Source organism: Molothrus ater, chromosome 5 (genome assembly GCF_012460135.2).
Source record: "Molothrus ater isolate BHLD 08-10-18 breed brown headed cowbird chromosome 5, BPBGC_Mater_1.1, whole genome shotgun sequence".
NCBI lineage: Eukaryota > Metazoa > Chordata > Aves > Passeriformes > Icteridae > Molothrus > Molothrus ater.
Window position 1 is genome coordinate 22,324,774 of NC_050482.2, and position 27,643 is coordinate 22,352,416.

Here is a 27,643-nt window from a genome sequence, read left to right on the forward strand (position 1 = left end):
TCTCTTACTACTTCAAATGAATTAATAATGGAGGCAGTCATTTAAGTTGTATATTGGCACAGGAAGAGGTTTTAGCTTTGTTCCATTCTCCTACACTCTTCTTTTTGCAAAAATCAAAATTCAGTCATTGAAATTACTTTCAAGCAGATATTTTCAAGCAATTGTCTGCCATGATATATATTATTAAAATTATTTTGACCTTTTCTTAGCCAAAAAAGAAAAATAAAATAATTTTTCTTATTGGACAGGCTTTCATAGTAAGAAAACAAAAATAATTACAAAATTATGTGGTTATAATAAAAAGGAAAATAGAAATATCCTCAGTGACAGGTTCAATAAGTCTCTTCTTTTGAGAAATTAAAGAATACAAACTTGGAAATTTTTTAGAATACCATAATTGTATTCTGAAAACTTAATACATTTTCTTTCATGAAGAACAGTTTTGCTGTTTATGCTCACAGTCAAGTTAGGAGGAGATTTATTGACAGGCTAAGTGGGAGAACTCTTTCAGTCTGGGACATGATCCCTCTTCTACTCTCTGGTATAAACTTGAGCCTTTTTTGGGGATGCCATCAGCTTTTGTTCTCTTTCTTTCTTGTAGCCTGGCTGAGTTTCTGCAAGGATTTTGTAAGATGACAGATTGCACAGGTGACAGATTCCATGTTCCCTTATCACTTCTGTACTAGCAGGAAAACACTTTTCATCCTGTTTCTAAATATGGTCATTTGAATTAAGCTCATTGACCTGTAAGCACTAGATAGTGCATTTTTAATTGTTATTTTATTTTTTAAATTTTTTATTTGGAATCCTAATTTTCATGAATGCTTTGGTTTAAGAAGCGTTGGATTTAACTGAGGAACATTGTAAAGGAGGTGGTGTTACAAATTGGCATGATACACTCAGAGTAGCAGTCTTAGTGAGAAAAACACTGAAAAACCTTAGTTCAATGTAATAAATAATTTGCCAAACTAACTGTATGTTTATTAGCTGGAGATCTGATTCAATTAAAGAACCAGTTTATGCCAATTTGCATCACTAATGCTTTTGAGTTTTCTTTTAGTCAAGAGCAATTCAGGTATCCTTAAACCTTAGCTATACACTAAGTGCACTAGGGTTGTTCCCAGATGTCACATGTCTGTGTTTAGCCCCAGGGACAGAGAGAGCCCTCTGTAGCAACTCTATCTTTGTCCTTGTTTGGCAGTTATTCAGGTGAGATGGCAAGATGTGTCACTCTTTTTTCCTCTTAATCAGCTGTGCAGGTCCATGCATTGAGCTGGAGCCCCACTTCGCCTCCCCTCCACTGCCCTTGAAAAGTAAACAGGTGAAAAATGAGTTAGGCAGCCTCATTCCTGGTGAGACCCAGCTGTTCTGTTGAGGTGAAGAGATGTGTCCTTCCCCTTTGCCTCCCTGGTAGAAGTCAGACATTTAGTCCTGACTATTCTGTAGGTATGAAAATATTGGAAGTTCACAAATTGGATATGCCTTGGTGTGAGCAGTTGGGCAATACTGAGAGAAAGGAGCTTTGTGAGTGAAATAATACCATTGTTAGGAAGCATAGTCACACAGTTTTATTCCATACACCAGTATATGCCTATACAGGAGCTCATGGCACCAAAGGGTAAATTTCCTTGCAAACATTTTCTAAGCCAATCTGTCATTCCAGTTTTCTGATTCATGGAGAAATTATTTTAGCTGCTATTTTTATAAAGAAATAACACCTCTTCTGTATAGTCTGAGTATTAAAAATGCAAGGGAGCACTGGTTACCCTTCAGAAACCCTGACTGCTCTGACTATATGGTGGCCATTATATTTCTTTCATCTCGGTGAGCCTCAAAGCTGTGTATTTGCTTAGTGTTCCACTGATTTTAAGATGAAAATGAATTTCTCTTGTTTTTTAGCTACATGGCTTGCTATAAATTTAAAATACAGTGTGTTTCTCACAGTTGGATTTATTTTTGTTCTCTTTCCAAGTTGGATAATGGAGATGAGCAAGCAGCCCAGATAAGACGTGAACTAGATGGACGACTGCAACTGGCAGAACAAATGGCAAGGGTAAGTGATTGCTTTCCTGTACCGAAAAACATATCTCCAGATGAGATTGAGTGGGATGATCCATAAAGTGTGTTTCCTGTTTCTTATTCTAAAATTAAGCAGAAGATTGTTTGAAAACAGTCTGGCAGATGCATTTCTTTCTGCTCTGAAGAATGTCTGACAACTGGGCTAGGGAGAAAGCAAAACCTGGTTTTGGAAAGGCATATCCTGTGTAATCCAACATTTCCTTCAACAGCAAGTCCAATTTTCCTCATTTTTTTACTTTGGATGGGAAAAGCATCTTAGCAAGAGGATAGATCTTTTAAGAACACAATAACAGTCTGTTTTATTTGTCTTCCGTGGGCATATTATTATCTGAAAGATCCTCACAGGATATAGTATAATTTGAAAAACACCACTAAGGGTTTGGGGTTTTTTGCTAGACAACCCTGAGCCTTGGCCTGTGTTTTTAGTCTCTAACTGTGAATTTCTTGTTTTTATTTTTAGGGTTTTTTAATAAGTCATTTACTGGCTCTGTCATGGTGTGGTGAGCCAGTCCACACGAGATGCTGCAGGACTTTTTGGTCACAGTCTACTTGCTTGGTCTTTGTTATTGAAACAAAATCAACTGTAAAGATTTTAATATAAAGAAATTTATGTTGCGCCTTATAACACATAACAATAGAAGTTGTCCAGTTTAGGAGCAAGATGCCTGTCTTTGGCATATATTGGGATTGGTGTTTGTTTTTCATTTATATGTAAAACATATATTTTAGAATAATTTGCGTTTTTTGTTTAATCTTGAATTACACTCTCCTAAGCATCCAGTATTCAATATTTTGAAAAAACTGTGCATAAAATTGGCTCTGTATGAGTTCACTACATGTGTACGTATGTTTTTTCTTTGTGTTTATTGTTATAAACACAATATTTAAATACTATTGTCTAACTTCTACAGAGGAAAAAAAAATATTATTAAGTTATCTCTAATGTTTAAGAGAGAGATTATTATTTAAAATAAACCAGTGCATTGTAAGTAAATGTTACTGTCAAAATGAATGACCCATTATTAAAAATAAAGTAAACAATTATAGGAATTTCTTGTCATGGTTGTAGTTTATTAGCTTTATATTAGAAGCATGAATGTGATTGACTTATTATTGGTAGCATGGGAAATAGATGAAGTAAAAAAACTACTAGTGTACAGGTCCTTTTATAAATGTCAGTTTATAAAATTTTGGAGGTAACATTAAAGGCATTTTATTAATTACTATGCTTAAAACACCTGTAAGTGGAAATACCTAATGTGTGGTTCTTCAGCTTGGATTTATGGTTAAATGATTCAGGGAGATGTGCAAGGGTCCATTTTTACTTTATTTCTTCTTTTGAAAATTACCTGTACTGTATTTATGGGACAGGATTCACCTTTCCATTACTATTTTGAAGACATAAAAATAGATAGACACTGAAATTATGACTTATATTCTTATTTATTGTCTCTTAACTGAAAGCAAGTTGGTAAATTAATATGATCTATAATGTGGGAATTTTTTTTTCACCCTAACTTTTAAAATTTATTTTCCAAGGAAAGAAAATTCCCAAAATTTGTAACAAGGGAAATGGAGAACATGTACATAGAAGAGCTGCGGTCTTCAGTGAATTTGCTGATGGCAAATTTGGAAAGTCTGCCAGTGTCTAAAGGTGGGCCAGAATTCAAACTGCAGAAATTAAAGCGATCACAGAATTCTGCATTCTTGGACATAGGAGATGAGAATGAAGTTCAGCTATCAAAGTCTGATGTGGTTCTCTCCTTCACATTAGAGGTAATCTCAAATTTCTCAGAAACTTGTTGATGCTTTAAATTGCTAGAATATCTGTCTTGATACTCTTTTTTTATTAGTCCTTTCTTGGTAATTTTAGAATGTTATGTTAAAGAAGTTAATTATGCTCTGTATCTTTGGTAATTAGGATTTAGAATACAGCTGGATGATGGATTTTCCCCTTGCAGTGGTAGTTGCATTTGGGCCCACACAGTAGTGTGGGAAGTTGAATCTCCCACACAAATGTAACTTTAAATGAATTCCAGTTTATTAAATAGCTAAGTATAATTTTAAATGTTAAAATGAAACACTGTTATTATCAGGAATGCCTTCCTGGAATTTTATAAATGAATAGAGTTTTCTCTCTAGAAGTGTTTAGATAAAACACAGTGATTTTTCTTTACTGGTAATCATAGCAGTTTTTTATAAATTTCGGCATTTTTCTCAAGAAAATGTTTTTTCTGAGATTATGCAGGAAGTATGGCCTGTAGGGATGCAGTCCTAATCTGTATGGATTTCATCTTCTTCAAGAGGAAGCCACAAATACATTTGGTTATTAAACAATTCTGATGACAGAATAGAATCATAGAATGGTTTGGGTTGGGAGGGACCTTAAAGATCATCTAGTTCCAATGCCTCTGCCATGGTCACCTTCCTCTAGATGTGATGGATTAAAGCCCCCTTCAGCCTGGCCTCATAACTCAGGTCCAATTCTGCAAATGTGCATACCAAGAAATGATATTTTGCTTTCAATATTAGTAGAATCAAAACATTACCACAGTGTGCATTGTGTATTTGTTGGTCAGAAGGTGCTATACTTGTGTTATGCACTTGAAGTGCCTGTAGTTTGTTTAAGACAGCAGGTAATGTTACACAATAAATATTTCAATTGTTAAAGAGTTCAAAAGAAATAAAAATCATTTATCTATTAAATATTTATTTTCTCAAGTGAAACGAGCATCTGGTTTTTCATGTATTGAAAAGTCAGATAATTTTTTCCCATGTTGTCATTAAAGATACAGAATAAAATCATCAAATATGGACAATGAAGTTTCAATTATTTGTATAAAAGAGAAATAACTTATCCCAATATATGCAATTTTAATGCTGCTAACTAATAATGTAAAAGCCCAACAATCAGCTTTCAGAGAATAGTAAGATCCATCATTCTATATGCCAAAAAGTTTTAGTTCATCAAGCATGTAAAACTGGAGTGCAGTCTTTAGTGTTGAAGGATATGAGAAGATGAAGTATTTATAATTCCTGTGCTAAATCCTGTGTGCCTCCATCACATGTGCCATGTCTGCCTCAAGGGGAATACCAAGCCTGGAATGGTCCATAAATAGCATTACAAGAGTAGTTCTGAATAATCTAAAAAGTACCATAAAAAGTTTGGCCATAATATTTCTGGTCTTCAAGAAAGCGTGCTTGGTGATAGATGTAAGAAGAAGAAAAGCCTTCTCTGTGCCTCTGGAGAGAAATGATGTGGTATTTAGGGGAAAAGCACGGTAAAAGTTTGAAACAATCATGAAATGAAAAATGACAGGAGATATAATTTCTGGTAAATTTATAGCAGCTTTGCTTTGTTTATAGCCCCTCTGCTCTTCCACCAGATATGTAGACTATTAGGTCTGGTGAACTAAGTTTTTTTTCCTTTTTCCCCATTAGCAATGAAGAGATTTGCTGCAAGATAACTAATCCACAGTTCATCCCATGCAAGGCAAAGAATTAAAGTATTACTCCACATGAGATTGTTTTTAGTAGGGCAGATTTTCATTTTAGACATGATAGTAACCACATAAGTTGACTCTCTTGCCAAACAGTGTGTGCATTTTTTGCTCTTGAGAAGCAAAATCTCAGACGGTATAAGGGCAGAAGGAAACAGTTGAATTGATATTAATGAAGACTGAAATATGAAAGATGTGATCTTTTTCTGTACAAATGCCCAAATAAGAAGTGCTGATTGCATTTCCTAGAAGACAGGGTACTTCCTTCTTTGAAAATGTGAGCTCAAGTGTACACAATTTCACATCTTTTGAATAACACATAAACGTATCTCTGTCATACCTTGTGTGGGGACTCAGTTGTAGGGTAATGAGCAGAATCCCCATTGAGGGCTGCTGAACTAGCACATGAATGAATAGGAAATCTACATCCTGTAGGACAGAGTGGAAGAACCCCAAAATTTCTAGATGCTGGGTAAAGTGGGCAGGGTTCTTGCTGTCACTGTGCATTGTTATTATAAATAGTAGAACTTCTTAGTAATATTAACAGTGTTCTATTGGGAGTGTTAGTAAAATTAACAGTGTTCTAGTGGGAGTGTTTGTAATATTAACAGTGTTCTAGTGGGAGTAGACCTTACTGACTAAGGTCAGAGACATTCCTGAGCCTCACTGCATGCAACAGCCACTGTTTTTACAATTTGAATATTTCCTTAAATATCCTGTTTGTAGAAATTTAGAAAAAAAAATTAAAAATCCATAGTAGTAGGAGAAGACTTATTTATATTCTTCAGCTGTTAGACAGTTTCAAAAGTAGACAAGCATTTAGGAAGTTGTTTATCAGCTAATGACCTAATACATCCACTAGTGACCATTTCCTTTGGAAGGAATGAAATGCAACTTTTTTCCAGTGCTGGAATCCAGAATTGTTACCAAAGAAAAGTGTTCTGTGTAGTTAAGTTGGAAACTCAGGAAAAGAAGTATCAACATAAAAATGAGTAAACATGAAGTCAGTATTCAGCAAGGACATATATTTGCTATGTGGAAGGACCACATAGGCAGTATTACCTAGAAGGATCTTGAGTGCTAACTGCTTGAATTCCTGAGCAACAAATGGAAAAGAGGGATGACTTGATCATCCTCCCTGGATTGCTGTTATTGTTTATGAACCATAATAGGCAGTATTGATTATTTATAGGTAACATGAAAATGGTCTAAATGATCAATGACTGTTGTCTCACTGTAATATTTACAACCTGGCAATTTTGCAAGACATGTACCTATTACTAACATTCTGGGATATTTAAAGAAAAAAGGATTTTATAGCTGGGGGCTGGGGGTAAAGTCTGGTTTAATTTACTGGAATTGGAACAAAATGGCACACGTGCAAAGAACTTTAGTAGCAACATATTTTAGTAGTTGCTTGCTGACCTGTTGCCTATAATGAGACCAAAAGTAGTCATTACTTCTGGCACCTTTAAAACAAATTAAACAAATGTTGGTTTACATGTAAGGTTCAGTTGAGGGCAGTTTCTGTTGATAGAATACATTTTTCCAAGTTTCTTTTCATGGGCTCAAAGGGAACTGTCAAGAAAAGCAGCTTTTCCAAAGAAACCAGGGGAACCTGACTGTGTTTTCAAATCTTCTGAATTAGAAACATCTGAAATGCAAAAATTCCAATAATTTCACACTGTGACAAGATTTATAAAAGGCAGAGCGCATTTAAAGTAGAGCTGCATTTGGCTTTTCTGAGCTAGTGTAGAGTAGTCTAGAGGAGGTGAAAATCTACGGTATCTGCCAAGCTGAAAATTTCCCTGCTGAGGAAAACTTTCAGGGCACAGCTGGTAGTGATGGCTTTTTCTGTTTCTCTTCTCCCTCTTCTCCATATGCATACTGAACCTGACTGCAAGTACTGCACTGAGAGCAGGAAAGGATGTGCATAGTGGGGAAAATCTTACAGGAGCTGATGCCAGTGCTCTGACCTGCCTCTTGCTCAGCACAACACCAAATCCCTTCTGAGGTTCAAGGGTTGCAACCTTCAGAGACACAGCACCATAACTTACCTGTCCAGATATGATCAGTGTACTTAGTTTACCATCAGACTGATTAATAGATACAGTTTCTTATGTACAAAAATTTAGAATTATGTTCAGACATGAGTCTCAAATTGTGCTATTGGCATTTAAATAATGATTGGAGTGAGTTTTTGGTCACTGCCCAAGTAGAAACAGACCAAAAATTTCAATTTCTTTTAGATGTTGTTGAAAGTGGAAAAAGAAGAAAAAATCAAAACTCTCCTCTGTCTTAAGATTTGAGTGAGTGGACTTTGGGATTTTGGGGATTTTTTTTTTTTTAATCTTCACAGACCTTAGTACTGCAATAATTATGCTGTGTAGTTTTTTTCTGAAGGATAAACTATTTGCTCTCTTTTCCTCAGATTGTTATAATGGAAGTACAAGGTTTAAAGTCAGTTGCTCCCAATCGGATTGTCTACTGTACCATGGAAGTGGAAGGGGGAGAAAAGCTTCAGACAGACCAAGCAGAAGCTTCCAGGCCACAGTAAGCCACTCTACTGTTGCTGCATCAGTATCTCTTTTCTGTCATGGGGGAACTTGTCTGGTTTTCTTTACAATTTTTACAACTAGCTTAGTGCTAGGTTGTGGGATTTTTTTCCTGAGTAGTTATCTTGAATTCTTTCTGAGAAGTTAAAATACAAATAATACTTATCTAGGGTGAAGTAAGTTCAAAATGTGGATGCCGTCCAAATGAAAGCCATTGAATGTACAGGTGAGGAAAAGAACTAGAGTCTACATCCTCCAAAAATTCAAACCTCTTGATAGATGTTAGCCTGAGGTGATTTTATGTATTCTAGGTTAATGTGCAGGTGGCCTTGTGGAGTGTAACTTGTACAATTGGAGGGAAATCAATACTCAGTAATCAATCTTGACAAAGCTTGCTCACCTGCTGAGCCTATTTCATTTTAAATTATAGGATCCAGTTCTTTCAATTAATTTTTGATGGAGCCAGTCAGCAAACTGACTTGGAGGGGGATAACATCATGCCATCTATAGTTGAACCAGTTAGTGTAGCAGGGAGTAAGAAATTAAATTGGTTGATTTGTTTGACCTACACACTGTCTTCAGACACTTTTCACTCTGTTAAAATGTCATTTGGAATCTTTTGTGAATAACTTTCCAGACAGTATGTTGGGGTTTTACTGGCACCATAGTGTGCCGTGTGAAAGACAATTTAAAAATTGCAGTTGTTACAGTATCTGATAAAACATCTTCTACAGAATTGGGATGATAGTTTCTATTCCATTCGGACCACAAAGACAGATTTTTTTTTTTGACAAAATTAGAAGCACAATTTTATCTGTCTCTTCTACAGAGACAGTTGGGAGTAGAAGGAGATCTAATTTGGTGGACTTTATTCTAGCTGTGGCAACTTTCCTTGGCAAATAAGCCAGCAGCATATTCAAACAGCTTTTCAGAACACTAAGTATGTGGGACAAGATGTAAAATTCATTTGTCACAGTCCCTGGCTGCGTTCCTTCTCCAGGGTATTGGAATGCTTATTCTTATCATTTCCAAGTACTGTGAGGACCTTCTAAAAGGAGCGATAATAAAAAAGACACACAGATGTACACATTGAAGCAAGGTCGTAAGTGGGTATTCAACATCATCTGCTAATTTTTTGACCTTTTGGAGTGTTTTTGGTGGTTCAGGGTCCCATGAGACCCACTAGGGTTTTTTATGGAGGGCACATCTCCAAACTGTCCTATGTCTTACAGTTGCTCTCATATGGTTCCCTGCAGCACGTGGCTCCAACCTTTGCCTGCTGGCACAGCCAAGGTTCTTGTTTCTTTTCATGGTGTATTGCTCTTTTTCCTCACCCTTGAACTCGTTCAGGTCTGTTTTAAACGCTTGGTTAACCTCTGATGTCATTGGTATGAGTCTTTAAATCACCTAGAATACACAAGTGTTGGAATTTTGGACATGTTTATCTTCCTTTCAGAAAACAGTTTGAGGATGTTAAGGGTTTTGTTTTCTCTAGCTATTTCCAGAGATGGTGAACAGAACATGATAGGGATGGCTCACAATCAGTTTATGCCTTACTTACTTCATACTGCAGGTTAAGGTAAAGGTTGTAAAATCAAACAGAAGTGTATAGATTCATCAAGTAGAAATTAGCAAGAGGTTAGTTGATTCTCCTATTTGTAAAAGTGGGAACTTAGCAAAAAGGAAGTTCCAGAAAAGATGGAGTCAATACAAGAACAACTGAAGTGTTTCTAGAAAAAGGTGTAATGTTAGGACCTGCTCCAAGCTTTTAAACTGATTTAATGAACTTCAGGCTCAAAAGGCATGAGTTGATTGAATATGGGAGAAAGACAGATTATGGGCTATCCTATCTAAGTGATATCTTACAAACCAAAGTCATATGGATTTGTTTGCAAAAAATTATGCATTTTTAGAAGATGAATTTTTGAGAAATGCCCTGAACTGTAGTTTGGAAGCGCAGAAATGGGAGTTAGTGGTGCTGTTGACCTACTAACCTGTAAAACAGTGTAATTAAAGGGGCAAGGATTATAGAGCTCTGAAAAGTGTCTAGTTCTTGTGCTGCTCTGAGTTGTGCTCTTTTCCATTTCTGGCAAGAGTGATTAGGAGACATTGGCATGCAGTATGATTATGAGTATTTAGAGACTTAGCTTTTGAGCACAGATAGAGACCTCGTTTGAGGCAATGGGGGAGGATATTAAATTAGACAAGCATGAAATTAGCAAATTACGAGCAAACATTAAGAAGATGGAGGAAGCTGCCTATGTAAAGGGACATGCTTTCTTCCATAGTTTAGTTTTTCTGTTAGAGCCAAATCAGGTTTTTTTGCAGTAGCAATATTGCTTTTATTGATTGGTGGTGGAGGCAACCAAGAGGGCTTAGCAGAGTTTAATCAGAAATTACACTGGTGGAGGAGCACTGGTGGGCAAGCACAGCCAGACCTTCTCTTTCCTGATACAGAAAAAACAGCTGTCAGGTGCCTGAGGCTACTGCCTGCCTGCTCTGCCTGCTGCTGGAGCTGGCTTTTATTGGTATAATTTTTGGTACTGTCTTTCTGATATGATGGAAAAGTATCAGTGAGGCTGGAGGAGATCATAACTTCAGATTTTAAGTAGGATGTGCAGCTAGAAAAGTGTACCAAAACTCTCATACCAAGCATAGAATGAGACAGTGATGAAAAGTGAATGATGACCACCAGCCTGCTGTGGGGACTGCTGTGCTGGCAGGAGATATTTTTCTGTAGTCAGTCATTTTGAACTGGTAGCTACACTTAGGGAAAGAAAAAAAAAACCAGTATAAAGAAATATTTATGCCTATTTTTTTCATCTTTGAAATATCTCTATATGCAGTGCAATGCTACTACTCACAATTCAAAAGCTTTTACAGTGAAAAGGAGAAAATAAGATACTCAGATGAATGTTTAAAATGCCACTGCAAGCCAGTGTGATCTTAGAGGAGAGATTAATGGAAACACAAGTCAAGTGCACACTTAATTCACAATGTATCCGCTATTCCAAATGCTGAATATTTTCTCAAGTATTTTTGTACATGTATATAAGTATTCCTCTAAATCCCTGAGTGCCATTTTAAGAGTAATAAAAAAACTAGAAACAGTGTTCATTCTTAATGGGAAGATGCCTAATTAAAGTCCCTGGAAGGGGCTTTCAGTTTTCATCAGTAGCAAATATTTTCTGTTTTTTAATGCATTTATCTCATGCTTTCTTTCTCTTTGAATAATAACTTTGTAAGTTTATGTTTAAGTTCTTTATTTTCTTCTTTAGCAACCTAAATGAAGTACTGCTTATATGCATCTTGCTGAGTAACTAATGGTCATTCTAAAATGCAAATGCTATATAATGATGTAGTTTTACTGAGCTTATGTCTTGGACAGCTTTGCAAACAGATCAGTTACACAGCTTCACATGCAAACCCAATAAAATTTTTATAACTGCCTGTGAAATATTTCTTCATTCCTTCCAACTGTTTCCTGCCTTTTAGCCCTGCTGAAAATCTCTCCAACATAGCCTGTGACCTTTTCTACCAGAGATCAGTAAGCAGAGCCCTCAGAGGGCCCTTTTAGTTGTGTGAAGCTTTGCATAACTTTGTTGTGATGCCACAGGGGGTCATCTGCAGAAATCCAATGCTAATTTCATTTTTCAAGTGTTGTTGAAATAGTCTTGTTTTTAGTCTTGTGGAGTCTAGTATCCACATTTCTTTCTTATCCTTGATTTTTATTCATTCTGAATATTAAATAATGTGATTTCTTGAAAGTGTCATGTTTTAGGCATGTAAAATCATGCCTAAAAATAAAAAAATGGGAACATACTGTCTTTTAGTACTGCATGTGACTTTTTCTTGTCACATACTTATGCAATCAGAAAAGATCATATCTTGATGGTGAGAAACCTTTAATAGAGACAGGATATTTATTCTTCATGTGAACAAGACAAATAAGATGATCATATTTTACTGCCAGTGATTGTAGAAGCTTATTAAAAGGGCTATTATATGTTAGAAGTATGTGAAGAATGCATGATTAGATCTGACTAGAGGAGGCAGGGAACCTCAGTCAGTACTGCACAAATAAAGTAAATGCTGCTCACATTATTTTTAGGCCATATTCTACCATCATTAATTCCATAAAGTATTTGAAGTATGAGAACTTGTGCATACATTAGCTAAAGATTGCATAGAAAACCTTCCAGAGAGCAGTTTTAAAAATGGAGAAAAAGGCCTAATTTATAAAATTTCAGACTTTCTTAAATTACATGATCACTCATAAAAAAATAGTACTTTTTTAATATGATGTTTTGAGAATGTGACCTAGGATGACTTTTCTAAAGGGAAAAAAGATAAATAACATTTATAAGGTTGGACAATCATGTTCCAAGCATCAGGAAGTTTTCTTTCTTCATCTTCATCATAGTCCCTACATCTTTATAGTTTTTTATTTTTGATTAAGGGAAACAAGGGGACAATAACACTTAAAACTGTCACCTAGCTTGTGGTTGACAGCACAGATATACACAGTGTGTAAAGGAAGAGAAAGCATACCTACTCCTCTTTTCCCACATGCTACTGCTCTCTGTCTGATACATGTGCATAAATGAAGTTTGTTCCATTCAGTACTACTTTAATTATACTGTTGGTTTTCTGCAGTCATTCCTCATATTGTTTTCATGTGTAGGAATCATGTTCTTGCTTTTGCACAAGAGAAAAGGTAAAATGAAGAAGTTTTACTTGCCTCATATTGCTTGGATTCTTAAATAGAAAATGAGAGAATACACATAAGAAGAAGGGCAGGACAGAAGACAAGTTTTGGCTGATCAGAGAGGCAGTAATCAAACTCTTCTGTTGCTGGCGAGCTGACTAACTCTCCTTACAGTGTTTACAGTGTTTTCTGTTCTTTGTTTGGGTGCTTTGTTATTGAAATGGGTATATTTGAGCATGGGATTTTCTACATGGGACTACTAAGACTGCATTTTCATAGTACCTGATACAACTGTGCTTAGCTTTCTGTTCATATGCTTCCTAATGTATCTTCTGAGGATAAATTTTCTTTAGGATTTAGCTTCTTGATCAGGGTTTTTTACTTTCACCTGTTCCTTTGACTGTTTATTACCTCTGAAAGATTTCTACTTGCAGCTAGGTGCTGCAAATCCAGTGTTGATGTCACAGATCAACTGCAAAGTAGTTCATCCTAATTTTGGCATACAGAGTTGTTTTCTTTAAGTTGGAAATACATTTTAGGCAACATTTACAAAAGTGAGGTTATTTGTTAAAGAACATCTGTGTATTTTTAGTAATATCACTTCACAGGCTTAAGTTTGAGAGACATAATTGTGCTGATGTATGCAATGCTGAAAACTTGGTGAAGATGAGCAGGATCCTTTAATAGTATTTTGGAATTTTAAGGGGAATGGTGGGGATCATGACAGGAAACAAAGTCTGTCTGCTTTCATAAACTAGGCTTGCCTGAATTGTGTAAGGGTTGTTATAATTTTCTCTAAAGTTCACCTTTCTATCTCTAAAGTAAAAATTCCATCATTGTGTTCATCTTGTCATGTATCAATATGTGTTTCTTTTTGGAGCAATTCACATAATACAGTGAAGAAACAATCTTTCAAAAAATTGGTGCATTGATTAAATACCGTATATGTTTGTTATCCAGCTGTTAAGAGGGGAAAAAAGAAATTAACAGTAGGAAAGTATCTGATGTTTCCTTGGTTCTGCAAAGGAAATTATGGAGAAGAAAAAGAATACACATTTATCTCAGTGTGTCTTCTGGATTAATGCTGGAAAAGTTTCACATAAAAGAGTTTCACCAAGTTTCACTTGGTGCCTTGGTTTTATGATCTGTCATTGATTACTATTTTATATTGTAGAAGAAATTTTTCCTCTCTCTTATTGCAGAGAAATATGAATTATATACAGACACTTAATATTAAAAGACATTTGAAACTCCACTGGATAATAACCTGAACAACCTAATTTTAACTTTTCTTGCTCTGCACAGGGTTTGAACTAGGTGACCTCCAGAGGTTCCTTTCAGCCTAAATTTTATGGTGATTCTGTGATTAACTCCCAAAATAGTCTAAGTCTGTTCTATCTGAGGGACTTATGAAAGCCACTTTTCAGATAAAGAAGTATAGCATGGAAGAAATGGGGATGAAAGGAGATAATTAAGGTTGGTTATATTCTCGGCTCTATTTGGATAGTCAACAATAAACATAATCCTTATGTCACCAAGGCATATATTAGGGTATATTATATATATATACTCTATATAATACATATAGCATATAGAGTATTAACCCTCCTCATCCAGAGGCACCACTGGAAAGAACAGCTATGTATCTGTCTTCTTTTAAAATGTAGTATTATATTACAGGTCTCTTGCAAGACTGATACCAATTTTATTTCACAATGCATTTTGGAAAATTTTGGGTTTGGAGATGCATGTCCCACCCAGGCCTTTCACTATAACAATCAGAGCTTGGAGGAGGACTGTTTCCACACTGCTTAATGCACAAGTTGTGTCTGTTTCCATTCTCATTCCCACCTGATCCACAACAAATGCAACTAATATCTTGCAGACAGCTGTAAGCTTTCTATAACATCGTGCTAAAGCAAATGCAGATGTGTGACCCAGCTTAAAACTGGAAGGCCTTTGGCTATGAGTAGCATGGTGAAGCCAAATCTCCACCATTAAATCTTGCTTATAAGCAAAATGGTTTTGATCAGGAAAGCCTTATTCTAATATATCTACCTGGTCTCTGGCTGGGTCAAGCTGAAGGCAAGGGCAGCCTGTAAAGCATCGTCTACAGGGATGTGGTCTGTCAAAGAAAAAGGTGGGCGAGAAGGATTACCTCAAATTTTACCTCCCTTCTCCTCCTGGAATACTTCAGTAGAGTGAATTTGAAATTTTGTGTTTCAGAGTGCTCTGCACCTGTCTTCTCTTGGGAAAGTTCAGTTATTGTTTGTGGGCAATAGTTGACTTGAAAAACAATTCCTTTGGATTCTTCTTAAATTTTGATATGACCTGAATGCCCAGTTTTATATTTTAAAAATATCCTATTCTTGTATCTTGATTTGAAGAGACCGACCTTTCAAAAATTTGCTTATATGTCTTGTAAGTATGACACAGGTACATTCAAATTAATTAGAAAATATTTTATTAGATACAGTGTTTTAATTGGAACACATTTTACAGCCTAATTTAGTTTAGGGTTGTTGTTTTGTGTAAAGAGAAATCTTGAGAAAAAGGGTTTGAAACAGAGTTTCTGCTTTTGGATCCTGTTCAGGCTAAGAATACTTTATACATCTCAAATGCTCATGTCACTGTGTTAGTATGTGCATTGATCCTCAGAGGTGTTGAGAAGTCCAGTACTTCTAGAATACAGAATAGCCCACTGAACAGATGAAGAAAATCTATTTATAGATCCTGAAATTTCTTAATAACTACACATAATTTAAGGTGTGAGTCTACAGGTTAATGTGCCTATTTGAAAGCAATACCAGTGAATTGAGAGTAGGAGGAAAGCAAAAACAAAGGCAGGGTAGTGTGGACAGCTGATAAGAGCAGTATGAGTCAGAAAGAGCAATAAAAGGGGTTTCAGAATAAAACACACTAATTGGTCTTATGCCACCTGGAATACTGACATTTTCTGATTTTATTCCTGGCTCATTCCTGGTAGACTCTGCAGGCCCAGGTAGGTCAGCCTAGTTTATGATTTGTTTTCCCACATCTTTAGACTGACATGACAGCATCTACCTGCTTCATCAAAGTACTGCGAGTTTATCAATGTTTGACAAGATTTTGAAGGTTTAAAGTGTCACAGAAATACGAAGTAATATGAAGCAAATAGGAGTTGCAACTTTTAACAGTACTGTGATGGATTCATAATTATCTCTTTCAAGGAAAAAGTGAAATAAATATGCATATAGAAATTTTGAGAGCATAAATCACCAAATCTTGCCCTTGTGCCCATCATCAGTCTCTAGGTGGGTTTGAACCTTGGTGGGAAACAGGAGGTAATGCCTCTCATGAACTGTGCACTCAGTATGTACCAGTGCTTGCCAGCACCTGGCAGTGTGTCAGTCTAGATGCACACCATGAAAATTTTCACCCTGGCTTGTGTCTTGGTTGTCTGTATTAAAGTGAGATGGGAAAGCAAGACGAATCATTTATTCATACTGTTTTATGTTTGTAATGACAATACTGTCATAATAGCATTCTGTACTGTTAGAGTGTACTTTTCTTCTTTTCAGTGTAGGAAGCCGAAATGAGTGTTTTTACTTAGGTGCTTATTATGCACGGGATCCCTCTTCTGGTTTGCTTTTCTGCTTTCTATTAGATACTTTTTTGTTTGAAAAAAACTACACTCAGTTTTCTTGTGATTTTTTACAAGTAATTATTTCATATATTAATAATTAATAATTAATATGCTAAAAATAAATACATTATTGTGCATAGATCATTATTAGCTCTCAGATAAACAGTAATTTTGAGATCTGTTAATTTTTTTATTTAAAACAGTTATTATTTTACCAAAAGCAGATCCTGAAAAAAAAAATCTGCATACTGACAGATTATTCACTTTTCCCTTTCATATTAGTCTAGTTGTATAAAGGATCATTACAATATAGCATATCCATCAAAACACTGTATCCTTGCTGTTGCTGAAATTACATTTTGGAGCTTTGTGATCCTTGAGAAAAAAGTTCCAAGAAGGGATTCCCAGTGTTTTGTAACAATCACCCTAAAACCCCTTAATTTTGCTGCTGAATCCACAGAAAAAGAAAAAGATTACCCAAACATTTACATTTTCTTTTAGTGACTGCACTAGATAGTGGCTCAGCAATGAATTGAGAAGTTAAGCACTGGGCTGCTTGGTGTGTGCAGCTGCAGGTGCTGGACACAAATTTTCTGGAAGGGAAGTGCTGAAGAGATGGTTTGTTAGTCTGCATTTCAAATTATTAGTGTGCTGGGTCAAAAGTTCCCATATAGACTGAAGTAAATGATGAAGGGTAAAAGACAGTAGTGTAGACTCAGCTTAGGTGGAATCAAAGGTGACATTTGAAAGTAATTGTGTGGCTTTCCATACTTATACCAGGACTTCCCTTTTCACAGTACTTTCCCTTTCTCCTGTCATTCAGGAGAAGCCTTAGGAACACTTTGATTGGAACCTCAGCATTAGAACCATTGCTATTGTCATTCTCCTTCAATAGCTGACAGTCCATAAGGTAGTAGCTAAATAGAGAAAGCATTTATGCAGAGTATCAGTGTTTCTTTGATAGGGATTGTAAAACAATGAATCTGTAGTTCTCCTCAAGATCTGTGCTTAAAATAGTGGAATCATAGTAACACAGGGAAGAAGAGAGTCAAAGAAGATTAGGTGAGATCAGTAATGAAAGGCCAGACACATGACTACCTCATGGTTCAGTTTGCCTGAGTGTGGAACTTGTCTGTGCTTCTACTGTGAAAAGTTTTTATTATTTGTTTAGAACTTTCTTTATGCCTTGCTTTTCAGCTGCAGTTTAATGTGCTTGCTCTGAGTGAGCAAATTATGCTCCTTATTCTTCCATTAAAATAAATGAGTAATTTTGAAATAAAGAAACAAAAAATATTTCCAGGGAAAGCATTTACAATGTAAATCCAATTCTAAGCATTATAGAAATGCAAGCTCTTTCCTTTGGGGTTCCAAGCATTAATTCCAGATCTGACTGATGTACTGGAGAATGCATACCTAAATAACTAAATAACTAAATAAATAAAAATAGTGGTTGTAATATTGCATATAAGGAATAGTCTTCACCCTATTAAATCCTTAGTGGTGCACAATAAACTTCTGTTGCATGTGCAGTACTTTTCAATACCCTTTTTCAAAGGGAGAAGCTTCAATGTTCATATTATTTTGTATGGTAGTCATAACAAAAAATAAACATGCTTTTGGGCTGTATGAGACAGCTGTTAGAGTTAAATCTATGATTTCCAGTATAGCATCCCAGTGTCAATCATTAACAAATGGATGAGTAATTTTGTGCTCAGAAGAGAAAATGAAATGCTTGTGATATTTTTCCAAGTATCAGCGGGGAAGAACAAGTAGCAATTAGCACCAACTAATACTCTCTTTAGGAGTCTCAGTAAAAACACCAAAATCAGATAAGTATGGATTTAACTCTATTTTTATTTGTGTGAGTGGGGCCTCCTCGTCAAATTATAGATTTATTGTCAAATTGCTGTAGGGTGACTTGCACTGCTGCTACAGCGCCTGGCTCACGGTCTCACATTTTCTCTCTCTGTATCTGTGCAGTTGGACATAGTAATATGCATCACTTCATAAAGTCCACACTCACACAATCCTTCACTAACAACAGAAGGTTTTCAGACCTGCATTTGAAGTGCTTCAATGTATCAGTGTACTTGGATGTGTCAGGGGGTGCTGAGCCTCCTCCATCCTTTAGTTTCCTGGTATTTCATACAACTTGCACCATGAGTAGGATTTCTAACCCGAGTGTGATTTCTACCCTGAGGGTTAAGATACCTGATTTTATACAGTTAAAGTTTGTTTCTAAACAAAGTAGAAACAACAGAGATGGTATAGGTTCTTGACATGGTTGAAACACAAAGATATTGCAGAGACCTCAACATACTGTTTTCAGTCCAGCTCCAAGATGTGCAAAGTTGAAGGGCTGGTAAATCTCTTACTCCTGTGGAACAGTAAGATGCTTAACAAAATGGCTTAGGTGGGTCTTCCTGCTCATTCCAGCTATGTCCACATCCCTGTTTGGATAGCAGATAAGAAAACTCTTCCAGAAGGCCTCTTAAGGTAATTTAATTAATAGTTAAGAAACACATTGAGGTTATGTAGAAGGCTTAAACCCAAAATCAAACCCAGAACGATGCAAAAGATGGCACCAAGGAGACTAATACACTCTGATACTGGTTTTAAAAATGAGATTTCCATATTGCTGAGGACAAAAAAAATGGTGTAAAAGTTCTGTAGAGTTGGTATTTTATCAGAAATAAAGTATTCCAATAAATAGGGCTAAAATAAAATTTCTAGATATTTGCTTAGAATAATAAATTTCATTACATTCACCCCCATGATCTCATAAAAAAAGTTTTGACTAACAGAGACCATGAGTTAAATGGAAAACCTGAGAGAGAAATTTGCTGCTGTTTCCAGTGTATGAAATGCATTCCAAACTGAAGTAGAAGAATAAATTCCCTTAGAGGGGTTTCTGTAACACAGTGATAAATCTTCAGCTGAAATAAACATTCACCTTCTTGCTGGCAGTAGGTACTTTTGCAGTGAAGGGAAATAAACTCTGGCAATATATTTTGTCTCTAATTATTACATCAACCCACGTACCTCTGACAGCAAGAGAGAAATATGGTGAAAAGACTGTGGCTTGTGGTTAAAGATGAACAAACATCAAATCACTGCAGTTTCTATAGTAAGGAGAATGAGTAGGTAAAAGCAGAAAAATTACTTAAACAGAGGAAAATTATGTGGTGAAATGAGAGCCTGAAGAGGCAGAATTAGGGGCTTTTTTTAGACTTAAAGTTGGTACTTTTAGAGGTATCCAGTATGCTACATGGGCTGCAGCTAAAAGTGCCGTGCGCTCACTGCAGCAATTAGTGTTGAAATTATTGTTACTTTGAACAGTTTATCTAGCAAGATAAACAGACAAAAAAACAACCATACTATAAGGGTAGTTATTTAATATAAATATTGCATGAGATACATACTTGTTTTGTCTAAAATTTTGCACTTCCCATCTGAACACTTTCAGCAACAAAATTTTTCACATTATTGGACCAGTACTCAAAAATCAATGGCTCCTCCAAAGGTGTGGAGGTGGTTTTTTGTTTCCATCATTTGCATACCTTTGCTAGTTAAAACATATGCTATTACAAACACAAATCATTGCATTTTTCTTTGTAGTTAAGATTTACTAAAGGTACACTGTTTGCAAATAACAATTTCATAAGGTAGATTAATTAATTTGCTTGATCTCTCATCCTTTCTTCCATCCTTCCTTCAGGAGCTCCAATGCAGAGCAAGCTGTAAGTTAATTACCTGCAATATACTTTGACTCAAACAAACTCTAAATGGCACAAAGAAATAGCTTCTCTTTTCACAGAAAGCCAGTTTTCAACCTACAGGTTCAGCTGTATGAAAAGTAAAAGTCAGCTGTAAGATCTATTTTCATGCAGAAAACATTTCAGTTGTTGATGTTGAAAGTTAAAATATAAAGAAAAGCAGCTTTTTTTATTCTGGAGACCACATTGTTAGTTCCTATTTAAAACAGAAAGTAGTTCAGTTAAACAGTTTAAAAATTTTTGTCTTGCGAATAATGTGAACAATCTTTTGTATGGTGGTTGACTTCAATGTCTGTGGTTCAGAAAAAAATATTTTCTGGGAAGTACTCTATTTTCTTCAGGAAGAATATCAGGGTGCAAACTCAAATTTGGCATTGATTTGTCTGACCTATACATAGCAGCTTAGCTTTTAAATTTAAAGGAGATATTCTCTCCCAGGAGATTAAGAAATGCAAGAACCAGAAATATTAATGCTTTAATAGGGGTCAAAAAATGCATTTTACAGGCAACAAATTTGTTTTGGAAGAAAATAATTAAATTTTTGAGAAACAAAGTGGATGTAATTATACTAGCACCTAAAATCTAATAGTTGAAACAAGAAATCACAGTAATGGTGATCAAAATTTTCATAATTATAATTACTATTCAGGTATTGATTTCATTAATTATTAGGTATTCTCCTGACCTATTTTCACCATTAAACTCATCAGCTCCTTGAACAGATATATAGACCTAGAATAAATATCCAAAAGTATGGAGAAAATGGATGGAATTTTACAGTGGAAATAACAAGTGATTCAGTAAAATCTTATTTATTGTCTAGAAATACTGTATTTACAATCTTGGCGTTATAGGGAAGATTGATGCAATTTAATTACACAGTTCTTAGTCACAGCTGGTGATAGGACAGTACCTTATTCAAAGTTATTGTTTGCATGTATGTTGCAATGAATTTTAAATTGATCTGTATGCTGAAAATCTGATATATTTTTTTATGCTCTGAGATATAGAAGCTGAAAGTGTGATATCCATTTAAATGGAATTTGGTTAAAATGAAGTATTATTCATAAACAGGAAGAGTAAAAAAATTGTTGATTTGTTGACTGGAGTCTGGCCAGCTGTCATAAAAGAAATAGCCAGGGGAGAAAACAAAGTTAAAATCTGACAGATCTTGAATACCTATATCATTTCAGAGCAGTAAAGAGTATTTCAAAATAGGCTAGCTTATGTACACCTGCATGCTTTACTCAGTCTTTCCTTTATTTTGGTTCATCCTTAATAAATACTGAGTTCCTGGTACCTTGTTATATTCATGGCACAATCTTTACAGATCAGAATTTTATCTCTAACAGAACTGAAGTTTATTGGGAGATACTGACAATGCAAACTCCAGCCAGAAAGGCCATTCTTATTGCTACGCCTCATTTCATACCGACAAAACAAAATAATGCAAATTTTTATTAACATAAACATTCATACAAGTTAGATTACAAGTTGGAGTTTGGATTAGGCTGTCATTTCTGACTTCTGCTTCAGTTGTTGCCTGATGCATAATAACATAATAATGTGCTTTTAAATGTACAGCATATAGATGAACTCACTCTATCTAGATAAAGTCAGTTTGCTTGGAGTATTGGGTCTCTTATGTTCTTTCTTGGAAGGAGCAAACTAAAATCTACATGATACCTCTCTTTTGGCTGCTGATTTCAAATTATATGAATTCATACCTCTGCAAAAACATGAAGCTTCATGTTCAAGAAACAAGACTTGTGTTCTAATAGTATACAAGGAACAAAAGGATAAGCTACGTGTACTTTGCTGTTACATTGGCAACTGATGGGAACATCAGATGCCCACACGTTAAGTGTGTTAGTAAGGGATGCAATCTTGGATTTGCCTTTTCTAACAGAACATGATTTCTCAGGAGCTCTTTCATGAGGAATGATATTAAGACCTAGTCAGTAAATTCTGTGATCATCAGCTCTGACACATAATTCACTTCCAAAGAAATGTTCCTGAGAAGCTATGGGAGTCAGTTGAAGTCCTAATCATCCAGGAGCATGCAGATAAGTGCATGGACTATTTCTACCATGAACATTAAGCCTTAGAAATTGATTCAGACCATTATTTTTCAGCCCAAGATTTTCACTTACTGCTGCAGATGGAACAAGGGATGAGAGAAAGATGTCAGTCAAAGCTGGCGATCAGATTCAATGTTAAAAGTGATTTCTGATACTACATAAGTGCCAACAACAGGTGGATGACCCCACGTTACTCCCATTCTCATCAGTCTCTCCCTGTGCCTCTAAATTGGAGAAGGAGCAAATTCTCTCAGCTTCCTGGGCAAGGCTCATGTGTGTCCCATCCCTGGGGGCTGTGTCCTGCAGAGATGGAGCCTGGGTCTCCAAAGAAAGCTGCACCACTTTCCAGGAAGTTCTTTGAACTTGATGCTAGGGTGCTCAAACCCCAGCAGATGCTGAAGCCCACACTGCTGCTCAGCTTGCAGCAACTGAGCAGGTAGTGTTCTCTTCATTGAATGGGCTGGGTCTGTTCCCTTCAGTCAGCATGACCTCTTCTTTCTCTTCTCTTTTGTATGAATCGATGCTGGCACTAGACTTTTGTAGAGAGGGTTTGGGTTTGTTTTGTTATTTTAATGGGAGTCTCTCTTGGGTTTTTTGTGTGGTGCTGTCCAGTATGGCATGCACAGTTTAATGCCTCTGGAAGCTCAGGGACAAGCCAACCTGACAGCTGAGAGAGAAGGTGCAGCTATCAATGTGCTTAGATTGTGTTTCCAATCAAGGCAGCATGCTTCCTGAATACTGGGATCTGGAGGCTAAACTGAAAATACAACTATCTCATCTTTTATAAAGGTGCTTTCTCCTTGGAAATTTCGTTTCTGTGTTGTGACAAAAACTACCCCTGGCACCACCACAGGGAGAAGCAGTAGTGCCAGGCATTGTCTTATTCTGAATTTGCAGCATCTATCATCAGATCATAAACAGGTTTTCTCTCACTCAGGAAGGTAATTTGTCAAAGTTCCTATTTCTATTACCACTTTGCTGAGGCTAAAGCTATGCACACCACAGACAGATTAAGCATCTATCTAAACCAGTCAGGGTGAAGAAGAGAGAATTTAGTGCAAGATTCGATCAATTTGTGGTGAACCTCCCTTTCAGAGTCAGGCATGTTCAGCCACCTGTAGGACTGGTTTATACAGAACTGCTGCTTCCTTAAAGCTTTTTGGTTTTGATTGCATATTACTTTCTAGATTTGGTCTTGAAGTCTGTAACTCATGGTAATTGAAGCATTTTCTTTTGCTTAGTAGGTCCCTTTGCTGGAAAATTGCTATTCTATGTTCACATTGCAATACTGGAGAGATTGTGTATTCTTGAATGTAAATGAAAATTGTTGCTTTTCCTAAATGAGGGCCTAAGATTTTGGCTTGTGTAATACATCCTTTTATAGAGCATACTCTTAAGGTCATCTGTTTTCTTTATTTTATTAGTTTCTGATAATTGTAATATCTCACACAGTGGACAAAACCAGGAGAAACTGGACCTGTGCTTACTTTTTGCGTTTTTTGTACCTACTAGCGTAATCACAATCGGTTTAATCAGTTAATGCAAGGAGCTCCATGTGGTTGTCCAGGATAATGGAATAGATCATTGAAGGAAATTGCAACCTAATTTGTATAACTTTTGTTTTTTGTACCACTGACACACAGGGAGGAGGGGGGGGAAGGCTGGCAAAACAAGTGTCTTAACTGAGATAAGAGATTAACGACTAGAAGTCTGTCTGCCTAATTAAGGTTCTCTAAAAGCACAGAGCCTTGTGGCAGTAATTATTTTGCAGAGCTATAGTCACTCCGATAATATTTTTTTCCTATTATTTGCATTTGTGTTTATGTTTTTCCTACATTCTAAGTTGTAAAATATATAATATAAAATATAAGATTTTCTCTGCCTAAGTCTCCTAATTTATTCATGCTGTGGTTGCCTGAAGTGAATTCCGACATGGTTCTTTGGTAAATTAATTTGACTGGTGTGCAGAAGATAGTGAATATTTTTCATAGAAAATAGATCTCTCTTTATTTGTCTTCTTGCTTGGTTCTTTTTTCTCTATGAAGATATAATTTCTGTTCTTTGAGTTTTTCCATTAAAAAATTTTGGATTGATATTTTATAACAAAAGTCATACAAAAATCCCTGATCTGTTTTATCATAGAGAAAAACCATTTTTTCTATGTAGATATTTGATCTTGGATGTTCAAAAATGTACCTCCCTTTTCTTTCCCACCCTCCTCCTGCTAAAGCTTGAAAACTAAGTTCCAAGAGTGCATAGATAAATATTCTACAAAAGATTAAATGTCCTATCACTCTCAGGCCTGTACTCAGCCCCAGTTAAATTTTGTTGGTTTTTTGTTGCAGATGGGGAACCCAAGGGGATTTCACCACTACTCACCCTCGGCCTGTTGTCAAAGTAAAACTCTTTACAGAAAGCACCGGGGTGCTGGCACTTGAAGATAAAGAACTGGGAAGAGTGAGTATTATGTGCAGAAAAGAGAAATATGTGAGAAATGATGGGTAGAAGTGTGAATATTGATAAAATGTGCCATAAAATGGTATAAGGCCTTCATTACCAGCCTGTTCTGCTGTGGCTCTATCAAACAGGGCTTTTTTTATGTAAGGGTGCTTTTACCAGTGTTCAAAACGTGGTAGGTTGACTTTAATTACCTTTCAGAAACTTACATCCGGCATCCGCAGTGGTTCTCTTTGTCTTATTTAAAGCATTAATTTCTACGTCACATATCAATGCTTTTATCTATTCAAATTACAAGTGAAAGGGAGAGGGGTAGGACTTGGCATATAATAAATGTAGCAAACAATGGGGATAAGGAAGGGAGGACTTAAGTGGTAGAAGGATGGAGCAGAATGGGAGAGGAGTGAGGGATGATATGTGAGAGTTAAGTAAGAGCTTATTGTTGTACTCCATGAGCTTTTCCTCCGTTTCTGTGTTTCCCTGTCTTGGCAGGATAATCTGATATTGGCTCAGTTAGTCAGAGGACAGTGCTAATAATGCCAAGGTCATGGGTTCGATCGCCATATGGGCCATCCACTTAATAGCTGGCTTCAGTGATCCTTCTGGGTCTCTTCCAACTCAGACTGTTCTGAAAATTCTCTAAATTTATCCTTCTTAGGTCAAAATCAAGAGCTAGAGAGTGCAATGTATCATAGAAAGAAGAGGGTAAGGTTAATGAGGCATAGAGGCTCTACAAATCTCCTCCTCTTCTTCTGTTGAAATTTTCCCCTCTGACATGTAGCACATGGAAGATAGCTCACATTTTAATGCCTAGTTCTACAATCAGAGTCCTGGCTGTTTCTCATTCAAGCAAGCAAGCTCATTGGAAAGAGCAGGGCTCTTCTGCACTTTGTGTCCTCTGAGGACATGTAGTTACGCTCCGACACGTTGTCCCATGCATTGTGTCACTTGTTAAGGTCAGGAATGTATCTTCAGGATTACTTCTTGCCTCATCTCATATCCTTCTAAGGGGCTTCCAAGGTCACTTGGTCAAGGTGTAGGTGGGATCTGCATGGAGAAGGTTCCCGCAGAGGTAATGCCCTGGCAAGAGCCAGGCAGGCAGTGTGACAGGCACAGAGGTGCCACAGGTGTGCAGCTGAGCAAACCAGAGTCACCAATATCTGGATTCAGAACAATAAAAGAGACACTGAAAGGGTAAATTGCATGGTGTTACTAACCACAGAGAAGTTTTGTCTCTGTCCCTCCTTGCACAGTCCTTTCAAAGAAGCAGAAGGAAAGTCAAGTGCTGAGGTGAAGGACAGTGGAGGAGGGACTATGTGGCCATTGTGAACAGTAGCCAGCATACTCATTGCCAAGGAGTCAGAGAAGAAAAGAAGCATTATCAATATAAAGAGGCTAAAAGTATCACAGGTTTTAGCAAGATCCTCTGTTTCTGCAACCTCAAATAGCCAAAGTTCGGGTACCAGCCTTGGTCTCCTTTCTCATGCTGCAGCTTGTCTAAGTTTCTAGGACGGGAAGTTAAAAAGATTTCAAATTTAATTTTAAAGAATAAATACATTTCAAATGTAAAATATTGAGTATAGCTTTTTCCTTACTTGTGTCCTGTGGCCACAGAGGATTGGTTTGTAGGTTTTTTACTCTTTCCCCTCCCTGCACACTCCTGGCTGCCTTCTGACACATCTGTGTTTGTCAGCTGGTCCAAGCAGTTTAAAGAAAGTGTCTTGGTTGGGAGGGGTGAGGGGAAAGAGAAAAAAAACCAAGTAATTGAGAGGGGATAGTGACCTCAGTGCCCTGTTGTTGGAGTCTGACCCAGCTTTCCCAGAGACAAAGCAAGATCTCTAAAAGATGAGGTAAGGAAGAGCAATCTTCTGTTTCTGATTCTCACTTTCCTGGTATTTGCTGCTTGCTTTTATCAGATGCTTGAGATTTGGTGCTTTGTACCAGAATAAGTCTATTAAAATAATTTCTTTTTGCTGTTTTTCCCCGCCTTATGAAAAAGTATAAAGGCCATCACCTTTCTCCCCCTTGCATTAAAACTTGTGCTGAGATTGAGAACAGCAAACAGGAGTATCCCAGAGATGCCTGGATACTGTTTTTCTATCGTATAATACACTCCTGATTTGCCAAAGAATACCTTCTGAGAAAGATAAGTCAGTAAAAGATAAACCTCCCACAATGAACCTATGTACATGCACATGGTCTTTAGCAGTGAAAAGTAACATAAAAAGGGCATGCTGGCTGTGCAGTAGTCTGTTTGGGTGTCTTTCTTTCTGCACCTCCCAGGTAAAACCTGTGGTTGCTGACAGACAACTTCCAGCTCATGGGATTATAGACCCTTAATTCAGGAGAAAGAGAAATCTTCCAACTCACTTCTCTGATATAACCAGAGTATTTATGAGAGGTGGTTGCTAGCTTCAGGGGAGACTGGGAGAAGATTTGACAGAATTTTTACAAAATAATTTGCAGTACTATGTACTCTTGTGGTACACATTTTAGCTTTCAAGCTCTTCTTTTGGTGATGTCTTTGTTTTCAGGTCTGAGAGATTTAAATTCAGGTATCATTTGAAAATATGTGGGATCCTACTGGATAAGCCTAATTTTTATAAAGTTTGGCAACTTTATGCATGGTCATTACAATGCAGTGACTTGCAGGAGTCCATCTGATTCAGCTAGGTTTCTTATCCTTGGAAAAGGTCTGAAGATCCTTCCTACTGGTATTTTTCCTATACTTAATAATTCAACTCAAACCTACCCCTTCTGAGGTAGGCTTACTGTGGACATTAATTTTCATCTGTCAAATACTTTCTTAAAAGTATGTGTCTTGACCTGATACCACTTTTCTACATTACTGAAGCTTGCATT

The 27,643-nt window shown here is 36.5% G+C and overlaps 1 protein-coding gene across 2 annotated transcripts in view; it reads left to right on the plus strand.

Annotated features, from left to right (window-relative positions):
• Positions 1–27,643, plus strand: part of CADPS2 (calcium dependent secretion activator 2) — a 284,523-nt gene that overhangs the window by 113,637 nt on the left and 143,243 nt on the right. For both annotated transcript variants that reach the window (XM_054514815.1, XM_054514814.1), the window contains exons 4-7: positions 1,973–2,053; positions 3,619–3,855; positions 8,011–8,132; positions 24,670–24,781. In XM_054514815.1, the coding sequence (XP_054370790.1) occupies positions 1,973–2,053; positions 3,619–3,855; positions 8,011–8,132; positions 24,670–24,781 (552 nt within the window). The remainder of the gene's footprint in view (positions 1–1,972; positions 2,054–3,618; positions 3,856–8,010; positions 8,133–24,669; positions 24,782–27,643) is intronic.